At 36.7% G+C, this 12,064-nt stretch overlaps 1 protein-coding gene across 1 annotated transcript in view; it reads left to right on the top strand.

Annotated features, from left to right (window-relative positions):
* The window catches only part of RAB11FIP2 (RAB11 family interacting protein 2), a 28,820-nt gene extending 18,962 nt beyond the window's left edge, over positions 1-9,858 (top strand). The window contains exons 4-5 of the mRNA XM_053389067.1: positions 1,899-1,944; positions 8,359-9,858. Coding sequence (XP_053245042.1) covers positions 1,899-1,944; positions 8,359-8,586 — 274 coding nt within the window. The 3' untranslated portion in view covers positions 8,587-9,858. The remainder of the gene's footprint in view (positions 1-1,898; positions 1,945-8,358) is intronic.
* The last annotated feature ends 2,206 nt before the right edge of the window (positions 9,859-12,064 follow it).

Below are 12,064 nucleotides of genomic sequence, written 5' to 3' on the forward strand. Positions count from 1 at the left end.
AGGGAAGTAATAGTCCCTCTCTATTCTTCCTTGGTCATACTGAGGCTGTTCCAATAGCCTTTTTACAAAAGGGTTAAAATGTATTGGTTTTAAGAATTGGCAATAAATAATCTTGATTTTCAGATCTTTAAGTACAAAGTCAAATGAATGTCATGGACACACAAATTATTTAGATCTTTGAACAGCAAATGTTGAAATGGATCTACTAACACATACCAAACTGTAGGGGCTTTTAATCTGTGACAATTAAATTTATAATCTTTTGATCCTAGCAACTCTTATTTTTAAAAAAATTGTACAATTAAAATCTTGCCTTTCATAAAGACAACTTTTTGTTTCTTGTATAAACTGCTTTAGAAAATTATGTTCCACGAGGGCATTTTTATTTTTGAGATTCAAAAAGGCATGTAAGTCATCTTATAATTATTGCAGTTGCGCAATTAATAGCAATACAGAGATAGTGGTAATTATACCAAGGAGTGTATCTGAGGTGCCAAAACATATCTTAAGGCTTTTATATTTAGAGTTGTCCCTGTGAATTTTCCCATAGTCATTCTGAGAGAACTAGGAAAAATTATCTACTGTTCCTTGTTTGCTAGCTCTTAAGAAACTATTTCTTGCAATTTAGAGTTGATGATGCATTGAATTTAAAAATGCAACCCTTGGTGGAGTCAGTACAGTTTCATCATCATCATCATCATCATCATGATATTGATTCATAAATCCCTTTTTTCTGGTAAGTGGAGGGGATAAATTTTTCATCCTTCATGATTGCCCCTCCTACACAGTAGGAATGAAGGTCAGCTTGTTAATTGTCTCCTCCAACGACAGACTCCTGCACTTTAGGGTAGGCCTTGCCTCATTGGTGTCCTGAAGAGCTTTCTAAAACATTCTCCTCCTCCTCCTCCTCCTCCTCCTCCTCCTCCTCCTCCTCCTCCTCCTCCTCCTCCTTCTTCTTCTTTCATCATTGGCATTTCAGCCAAGCCCATGGGTGTATTAAATTTTGTTGAATGAGTTTCAGAACACCCCTGTTGGATGGTGCTTTGAAGAAGGCTGGGAAGGATAACTTCTTCACTGACACAAGAGTAGGCTTGAAAATAACCATTTTTTCTTGTGTCATTCTGTTGATGACACACTGGGACTGCCCCATGATTGTCGTGATGACTGTGAAGGTAGCTTTGGCAAGGATGTTGAAGTCCTTCAGAGTCTACATCATGGAAGTCCTCAACACCAAACCAGATACATGCCACTCTGTCAGCTCATGCTGGGAAACTATTACGCAATGTGGTGGATGGTACTCTAACAGAGTCCTCAGTCCTGACTGTCAAGTCTGGAACGGGAGATCAAATCTTTATAGATCGTAGCAAACCAGTCCCCCTACTTATCAGGCACAGTTAGGAGAAATTTAGTCCTAGCTCTTCCACACAGATCTCAGTAATATAAATTGTGCCAGCTTCCTTTTGCAGGATCGAATCATGGATAATTGATGTTTTGTTTTGGACATATTTGCCATGTAACAGTAGCAAGTCATTACTTAGTGCCTTGCAAACAACAACAGTTTGCAAATGTGGCAGGTGGAGGTCACTGAGTTTGGAGGAGGAATCACAAAATGGTACACCCACCACTGGGTCTCTTTAAGTTAACAGCTGGATTACATGTGACTAGCATTTTAACTCTCTAACACACTTCTGCCTTCCTTCCGTTCCCATGTATGATTGTAATGAATAAAGACTTCCTCAGTGACAATGATGGGGCAAACCTGATTGTAACATTATATGTTGTTATTTTGTGGGTGATAAGGCTGCCGATGGGAATTGAAGGTGACTCTGTTCTACCTGTATATGAACAAAGGAAAGAGGAAAAAGGAATTTATTATACAATTTTGTTTGCTTCCATAGTTTTAATGTGAATCCTGCGCATATCGAAGACCTCAGGAAAACTGTGGTAAGTTACTGCTTAAACAATACTCCACTTGATGTCTGAGAGTTGTTTTAAAATAAAACAGGGTAAATTTTATTTAACCATATTTAAGTGTTTTATAAATATTTACTTTATATTTACTTTATTTATAAACATAAGAATTACTTTACTGAATTAGGCCCAAGGGTGTTGCATGTCCAGCATTTTGTATCTAACGTTGTCTCGCCAGATGCTTCTAAGAAGCTCATAAGCAAGGCAGTCTTTCTTTGTTATTCATCCCAACACCTGATATTTGCGGGTCTACTGCCTCTGAACGTGTGGACTCAATTTAGCAACCACCATCAAAGCTAGTGTGGTAGTGAGTTTCAGCTAATTATATAAGAAGATAACCCTGCTCGGTCATCAAAGTCCAGCATTCTGTTCTCCCAGTAGCAAATCAGATGCCTATAAGAAGCCCAGAAAAAGGACATTAGAGCAATAGCGCACTCCTGTTCATGAGTCCCAGCAACTGGCATTCAAAGGCATACTGTCTCTTGGTTTGTCTTGCTCCATACAACCTTTCCAACTCTACATCTTTTTTTTTTAATGCAGCTGCTACAACTGAACACAGTTTTCAAGTGCGATCACACCACAGATCTACATAAGTAGATTATGATAATGGCATATTTATTTATATTATATAAATGTTTTTGTCTATCCTAAACTGGCTGCCAATCAATGTAATGTGGTGATCTTTAGTTCTGTGGTTGTTATGAAGAGTTCTAGCAAATGGAGCATCAATTTGCTGCACTGGCTACACACACACACACCACCACCACCAGCTGTTGTAAGAATGTGCTCTCCTTTTATTCTGACATACATGAGTAGAGCTCCTCCTCATGTGAGGTGGGGGGTGGAATCATGGCTGACCTAGGATCCAGCCTTATGTAGAGTTGTACACATGTCTCTCTTGGAATTCATGTAGGGATTCTTCTCATACTTGCTTAACATGCAGCTGGCAGTGCTTTTGACTGGTTTGCTGGTGTGCTCACCAACATAACCCCACTTCCCCTCTTAGCAGGTGAGCATTCCTTACATGAAAGAAAAATAAAATCCTTCATCCATAATTTTAAGTGCAGTTACCACGTCCCTCCCACATCTAGCTCTTCCCTTTTCTAGCATGGACAGCCTCATCTCTTCTTCAGCTTTTCCTTGCAGGGAAGTCGTTCCAGTCTCTTAGTCTGGACAACCAGAGCAGTCAGCATGCAGTACCATAATGACGTTATGGTTAATAAATTAGCTGCAGCAATAGTCTTTATTCAGTCTTTATTCAGTCTGCTCAGTGGAATACACACTCTTAAGGAACAGATTTACTGGAAGACAATGAACTCAACTAGTCTTTCACAATTCCAAATCCTATGAATCTTTATGAGATGTTTTAGGAGGATTTAACAAAGTGAGTGTGCTAAGTTGATGAGTAAATATATCAAGATTGCTAATACAAATAACAAATGAACTCTCATGATGATTAAAAATGCTCACAAAGTGTAATCTGTTTTTGTTTGGAATATTCAGCTGACCCTGAAAATTCAGGAGAATAGCTAATGTGGTGAGAATAAAAACACAACAAAACAAAAACCTTCCCATTGCTTTAGAAATATACTAGTGCTCAAGCCTATTCTATGAGTTAGGTAATATTTTTATTAAAAAAATGTTTTAACTTGTTTTGGGGTACATTCTAGTGAAATTTAGTCATAACTTAAGTCCATAGGCATATCTTACATATGTATAGATATTTAATATCCAACATTAGTCACACACAATGTAAACCCATTGAAATCAATTATTTAAAATGGGTCTACTCTGAGCATGACTAATATCACTCACTGAATTCATTTGTGGCTTACACTTAACTGCCAGTAGGTGTGTGTAGGATTGCAGCCTTAGAGATGGTTTTCAGTATATTGTCTGGAAAATGCTTAATTGGCTTCTATGTATTTTAATGATAACAGCCAACATTATGCAATAAATTGCTAGCGAACGCATTTTTTTTAAGAAAGCAATTAGTTTTCCTTAGAGAAATTAAAGGTGATAAAATAATCCAGTTTTGGACTTGTTCCTCTCTAGGAATGAGCTGACCTTTGTTATTTGCAATGATGATGCCCAGTTCATTTTGGGCAAAGTACAGTTAGAGTATGTTTTTATATAGTAAGTTTGAAACACAACTATTGTAAAAATTCAAATGTTGTAAGATTATTCTGTAAGTAGTTTGAAGTAATTTAAATGACGTTCCTCCAATGAATTATTTCTTTTATTCCCTTGGAAGTGGTGTTTGGTAATTAAGTTTATATGCCTTGTGCTCTGGTGATGCCAACACCTGTCTTTGAATGAACAGTGTTTAAACAGGAGCAATAGCCAGTTGAAAGGGCAGCAAGAGCTCTTTAAAGCCTAATTAGGAACTGAAAGGGAGATGAAGCAAGTAGGACAAGAGATGAGAAAGTGGTTTAGATGATATTCCCAAAGCAAAGTTCCTCATTAGAACAATAAACAGATGATCAAAGTATGCCAAGTTGTCATTTTATCTCTCCGTTTCCCAGAAGTTGTGACTATCAGTTTGTACCCAAATAATATTTGGTTATCAAGGCTTTCTCTACATGTTTACACATTTGAAATCTTACCCTTTTCCTTGCTCTTTCCTGAATGATAGGTATCATAGTCTGTGGGATTCTTTGTTGTTGTTGTTGTTTAGAAAGTTACAGCAGAATATTTATTTTCCAGCAAGATTTGTCCTCAGTCGTTGAACACATGTTTTCATTTTACTTGAAGTACTAAAATTGTAGTTTTCAATAGCTATGGCACTTGTATGCATATGACCATTTTACTTGAAATAATCATATGGTCTGTTTTATAAATGAACATCTTAAAGATACATCACACAGAACCATCTGGGATATATTATAAAATTAAAAACTATATGACTGCTACTAGCTTTTTTGTAGGTTAGAAGTACGTCAGATTTTCTTACTTTCGTTTACAAACATGGTTTTAGTTTTAGTTTGTGTACATACACACAAACATTTTTGATTATCCAAACCCTTCATTTGTAATGCAGAGATAAAATAACTATGCATGAATATACTGAATTGGCTTTGAATTCAAATCCTTAAGACAAAAACTTACCACATTGTAAGTTTCTCTTAAACACACTAATCTACAAAATATTACCTCGAGATGTAAATATTCTTAATTGTGGTAACTGATAAAAGAAAGTTGGCTGAAGTGTAAACCAGTCAAAAATTCTTCTGCTTACAGTTATTATCAAGAGCTCAAAAATTTAACAGTTGACTGATGTTTTAACTTGTAACATTTATACTGGCTCACTAGCTTACTTTTCTAATCAGCTATATTTTACACACTCATTTTATATTTTTAAAAATGCTTCCATTCTACGCTATTATCTAAGTTATTATTAAGGTCTGGGGAAATTTGGGGTGGAGAGAATGTTTGCTTTTTCCAGGGATCCGCCCCCACAATTTTTAGCACAGCCTCTGTCATTTCATTATGCTTACTTCTAAGGCTGCAGTGCTAAACCCCACTAAACTGAGTGAGCCTGAATAAACATCCATAGAATCGCACTGAAAATATAATAAATTTATCAGATTGTACAATTGTATATGTTGAGTTATGAATTATGTGTGTCATCATAGTGTGAAACATATATAGATTTGATAGGGATACAAGCACTACATATATTTCAATTTCCCCCTAAAAAATTTCCACCCACCCACAGCTTCACTGCATGCGTACCTGGGAGTAAGTTACTGAACTCAGAGGAGAATCCTTCCCAGTAGACATGTATAGGATTGGACTGTAAATCAATTAAATTTGCCCATCAGTGTTGTGAGTTTCTAATTTTATTTTGTAGGCTAGCTCAAAATTCTGTATGCAACATCAGCAGCCCTGTAGGTCAGTTTTAATAGGTCTTCCTTTCCAGCTAACTGCTGTCTCATAATTGTAGTATATTTCTTACTTTGTTCAAACGTTGCAACACACATTAAGCAGTCTGGAAAAAGAACATAAGCAGCCTGATCCATAAACTATTTAGTCCCATTGAAATCTGCTTAAATCCAAGTGCTCTGATTTTTGTATCACAGACACAGGAGGACTAGAATGGGTAATTAGACAAACAAGGCTTAAGAAGCTACATAAATCCTTGGCTGCATTCCTAAAGGTTGAGTTGTGAAAGAAAGGCAGTTCAAACAGTAGTTTTTGGATATGCCTTGGTTTACACAATTCCGTTCTCCACATTCCCATGGTAGACGAGGCTTGGCATGTAAAGTGGCAGAGAGGAGCTACCAAAAGAAAGGAAAAATGGAGCACAGAGGAATGTGTTCTCTCTCCCTTCCACACATAGGATTAGGGCAAGGGGTCAGATTTAAAGAGGCCAATAGATAAATATATTGGGGTGAGATATTGGGGTTAGCTGGGACTCAGAAGGTTCAGCAAGCTTTCAACTAAATAGGGATTTTTCAGTTGTCAGTTCTTCATTGGCTATCCATCTGCCAAAGTGCTTGGGATGCAACTACGGAATCTGGCAAATTTTGGTAGAACTGTTGTCCAGTTCTGTTTGTCTGACAGTGCTGATGGGTCTGGCTGTTATACTTTTAAATAAAAAACCCTATTTTGTGTTCCTGATACTAATATAACTGCTTTCAAAAGGCAGCAGTATTTTTATACATATTTGTGATTTGATGACTTGCAACTTCAAATGATGACTTGCACTTGTGAAATGGTCATCGCAGACAAATCACCATACCAGACATAACCACAAATACAATACTTCTCAAAGGAGGCAGTTCACTCATTGAGCCACAGGTTTTTGAGCAGTCAGTCGTATGTGCATATGTGAATTATCCATAACTTGCTTTTTAAATATAGAAAGTGATAGATGCAGACAAGTCTTAAAATAGCGCCTGGATTCATTAAAAAGCAAGAGTGCAAAAGAATTATCTCACTGTTGGGAAGCAACCAAGAAATGTTTTTGAACCACATCTATTATCCATTTTAATCGTTTTGGATTCTTTTCAAATATAGACTGGGTCCCTTGCAGCATCTTCTGCCAGGAAAGTGGGAAATGTTCCAGAGAAATGTTCACTTAATAATGCTGTACTGTGGGTCCCAGATGGAGGCCTGTTTCCCTTAGATCTCAATTACAATCTGCTCCTGCTTTTGCTACAGACCAACAGTGAGAGCTTGAAAAGTTGGTGTACTATAAACTCCTCAGTATTTATATTTTGCTGCAACTTCTCTTTCCTTTCTTACTGAAGTGCTGCCAGAATTAATCAGCAAAATCATTCTGATGGTTGCAATATTCTCCTGGGACTGTGATTGCTTAATGAATTAGACTGTATGTAAGCAAATGCTCCCAAATCAGAAATGATCTTGTTTGAGACTGACTTCATTATATAACATAATCGTTGTTAGAAAAAGGAGAATTGTCAACCGGTGGTTCAACCCATGTTTTCCTGTGTAATGGCGAACTGACTGAAAAACAGTACAGGGGGTGCTGGCACAGGTGGTGTTGTCAGTTGTTGTCCTGGCTATCAGAGCCTATTCCAATTAAACCACACAGAAACACACCGGGCAAACACTTGAAATAACTTACATGTAGTGTTCATGCTAGCATGTGTTACAAAGTACCATGTAAAGCTTGTACTACACACAGTGGGAGATCCCTCTAGTGAATATTCTCAGATGATCTGACCACCCAGTAGAAATATTTCCAGTGGCTCCACATGGTAGGTGTAGCCTAAGAATCAAGTCCTTAGTCCATATCAGTCCATTTGGTGCAAAGGATATGTACTTTAGTGAGACAGTATTCCTATATTCTGGTGCTCTTTCAACATTTCTTTGTATAATGATTCGTAAGGTATTAAGAATCTGGGATTCTGTTACAGCAAACTGCTCACTAATTCATGAAGTTTGTGACCCACTGGGTGTTATCCTCATGTTCCATGAAGATGAGAGTTACACAGCATCAGTGGCTGATGTATTACAGTCCAGTATTTAATGACTGGGTGGAGGAGTTAGGTTAGACAAGATTTGACTATACTTTTCACATTTTTAAAGAATTTGGCATATTACACTTTTAAGCCAGCATGAACTTGGAGCATTGTAAAAATGCATTTACAAGGTATACATAGACTTGATGAATCCTCTAGCTATGCATTAGCTGAACCAGATAAACAGCTTGTTCAAGGTACCACAGCTGCTTTTCTCTGTTCCTCTTTATGTAAATAGGCTGTTATTGTGCTAGTCAGATACTATGTCAAAGGGGGAAGGAGTTGCTATATGTGGTTTCCGATTCGCATCCTCTCTTCTAGTACTAGTACTGGTATCAATGTGGTTTGAAGTTCTGTAATGTCCCCCCTCAAAAAAACCCACCTCTCTTTATTCTAGGATGCAAATCCTTTTGATGCTGCTGCAGGGTATCGTAACCTTACACATGAAGAGGTCTTACAAGAATTAGTGAAACATAAAGAGCAACTGAAGAAGAAGGACACCCATATTCGTGAACTTGAGGACTATATTGACAATCTTCTTGTGCGAGTCATGGAAGAAACTCCTAGTATTCTCCGAGTGCCATATGAACCTTCTCGGCGAGCTGGCAAATTTTCAAAAAGCTAAGCCAGTGCCAACACCCGGTGGTATTTCTTCAATAAGGTGGACTGCTTATTTCAGTGTTTTGATATCTTTGCTTCCTTTTTTAACTCTTTGCATCCTGAGAGAGTTTTACTCCAAATACTGATTAGTATTGTCAAAACTGGCAACCCACACGAGCTGCATAGCCCTTTTCGGGAAAGTAAGATTTAAATTCCATTTGCTATGAAACATTCCTCTTAACATTTACATGCAGGCGTCTTTTGTTTTGTTTTTAAATTTTGTAGTAACTTGTATACCACTATGAGCTATACAATCTCAGACACATACTTGAATATTTATTTTGCACTTCAATCAGTCTCTTTGATGTTACAGCATGCTGTCTATGTGTATGCGCACAAGCGGGATGTGTTTTGCAGCTCTAAACACGAAGGAAAATCTGAAGATGTGAGATTTTATTGTTAGCATTTTATGACTAGGAATCACCAGTAGAGGATTATCAGTGAGGAAGTGTCATGTGTTTTTACATAAGGATGCTGACAGCAGTGGTTCCTGAATGGAATGTATTTGAAGCATTTGTGCCCAATAAGAGTCAGGGGCTTTTGAAATGGCAAGTAGTAATTTATTAAAATTGGTATGGATACTAAATATGAGGATATGGCATGCAAATATGCATTAAGTAAAGAAAGCATAGGAAAGTGATGAATGAATACTTCATTTTCTGAAAGTTTATATGAATTATGGGAGATAATGCTGATGGACACATCAGCATTTACATCTTTCCTTGGCTTTTGCCAAATTTGGGAAATGAAAATTGTGTGCTCACTTGTGTTTCCCAATCTAGGAGAGTGCTTTTTAAAATGGGGAGTTGCTGTTCTTTTCTTAAGTACTATATTCTGTGTCCAAATCAAATATTGACCTTCACTTATGAGTGACAGATGTATTTGGTTAAGCATGTCTCTTGAGTAGGTGACATTTGTGTATAGTGTTGTGTGCCTGTTGCAAAATGGCAAAATGCGATTCTAATGGGAAGCACTGCCATGAAGAGAAAGATAGTTTGCTATACCAGTAATAAAAACTTTGCGTTGTTTTAATTTGCTTTATACAAAACTTTAAACAGAACGTTTACTAACATGAAGTGAAATATAGGTTTAAACATAAGGTACATGAAGTGTTAAGAAGAGAATTTCTTTTTCTTTTCAGATTTTCATTTTTCTTGCTTGTAATCTACATTTCTCAAGCATGGACATAAAGAGGGTTTCCCCATCCTTTTAGACTGATAAAGAATACTAATTGAAATAGCTCTAATTTTTTGTTGTTACCATGTCAAGAACCTTTCCTTAATCAAAACATTCATTTAACTAAAATAATAGGGCAGAGCTGTCATCAGAAGATGATGGAAAGGGAGTGTTTCTATTATTGAATATCCTCAGCCACATTAAGCAGAATATTGTGCCATGGACAGATTCATTTCCACTTTCCTATAGCAATTTTGTCATTCCTAATACATGAGTAACTCTAAATGTTGGTACTGTGTCTTAGAAGAACATGAAGATCTTTTTCTGTAAGTCTACATACTTTCACTTTAGATGAATACCAAAGGATGCATATTCTAAGCTATTTTTCTGTTTTAAGATTAACTACTGTGTTTGAAACAGATGCTTTACCATCATCATTTATACCAGAATGTATTTTAAAATTCCATTGCTCACTTAAAGCTTGCAGATCCAAAGTACCATACTTAATGACTACCATCCATGATACTAGAAATTACAGGGCCACTGATGTTTAACTTGAACTTCCATTATATGCAAGTTCATTATGTGTCTTCAATGAGCATTCCTCAGCTACAACAGAAGAGTATAAACAGCAGAATTCTGAACTCATGTTAATTATTAGCTCTTTTATTTTCAATCACCTTTTGAATTACTTCTGTTACCATCTTAATGTGAAAGATCAAACTGTTTGACTATAGAGCTTTTCTCATACACACAGTTAACAAGAACTTTAGTTAACATTTTGTGAAGAGTTGTCGTGTGCTTTCAATCTGATCTATAAGTGAATTCAAGCACCTTTGTATTTCCAATATTTAAGTGCAAATATCAGAAACAATGGCAAATACATTCGTAAAATTATTATAGTTAAGACAGAAAAATACAGTGTTTATAAGCAACAAAACCTCTTCATAATTTGTGACAAAAAGTGACTACTGGAAATATAACTTTGAATACTGATCCATATTCTCTGAGCAATTCTGAGCTACACTATAGGGTAGGCACAGGACTGTCCTGTACAAATATATGCTTCTAGGAGCAATGACCAAGGTTCAGCTATAAGCACAAATTAGGAGAGGCTGCTTATGAAAGGAGGGTGGTGGTTCCTGTACCACCTCGGCAATTCGCAGGTCAACTCTGGCCTGAGAATAACTTTGGTGAGAGCACACTCCAGTATTTGTATGTCTTCAGATTCTGTGTTTCTATTTAAACTATATACAATATTCATTTTATAATAAAACACTGCCCCCCCCAATATTTTTTTATTTACCTGTAGCATTAAACAATTTCTGCTGAGTTGTTTTAGGAGCTTCAAAACCCACCCTTTCATGCCACATACAGTTCATCACCAAGATGGACAGTATTGGGAATGCCCACATTTTTACCATCCTTCTATTCTCTGTCTTGTGAAAAATTAGCATGAAGGGCTTTTTGGCAATCGTACTTTATTCCTTTTCAAATTGCACCGCCTAAGAGCAGAATGGCTAGCATTTCTTGTAAAGTATATGAAGGCCATTCTTAGGTTGTAGCTATCAAGTGAAAAGTTACTACCAGAAAGAATGTTTAGTGTTATATTACTTTTCACTGCTGTATTTTAAATGTTTATGTTGAACTTGATTGCCACTTTCCAATGAATGTAGACTTATTCATAGATTATGCTTAGCTACATCTATTGTTGTTTGCTGTAAATCAAGGGCTAGTTATAATGTTCCAGCTGTTAAAACCTTGCCTTGTATTTGAGCGCTTTATGAATGGGGTCATATCCTCAATTAAGCATTTTAACGAACCGTTATTCCCACCTCCCACCCCAAGCTCTTTGCTCAGTTAAAAAGGAAACGTATGTCTTAAAATATATTTACTGCTGCAGTGGAATATTATTTACAACTATATATTTTAAAAAAAATGTAACTTAGGCTAAGGCTTTCCCCACAAGCTGAGCTCCGTGTGTCCTTAAAAGCTGTAGAAGTGGAAGAATTGAAAATGTATGTATTTTAAAATATGTTTGTTGTGTGTCAAAATTCTTTGCTCCCAAGCAACTAATGAAGGATTACAGCACTGACAGATGAACAAGTCTGTTGTGGGTTCTGTTAAAATATTTTTCTCCCAGGCGTTCTAAGGGCTGAGCAGGAGAAGCAGGTTGTGCAGCAGTATGACTTGCATTCTGACATCCCCATTTATGCGTGTCCAAATTTGCTCTAAATCTAGGTACCATTACCAGCAGTATTATGCAA

Source organism: Podarcis raffonei, chromosome 5, assembly GCF_027172205.1.
Source record: "Podarcis raffonei isolate rPodRaf1 chromosome 5, rPodRaf1.pri, whole genome shotgun sequence".
In the NCBI taxonomy this organism is placed as follows: Eukaryota; Metazoa; Chordata; class Lepidosauria; order Squamata; family Lacertidae; genus Podarcis; species Podarcis raffonei.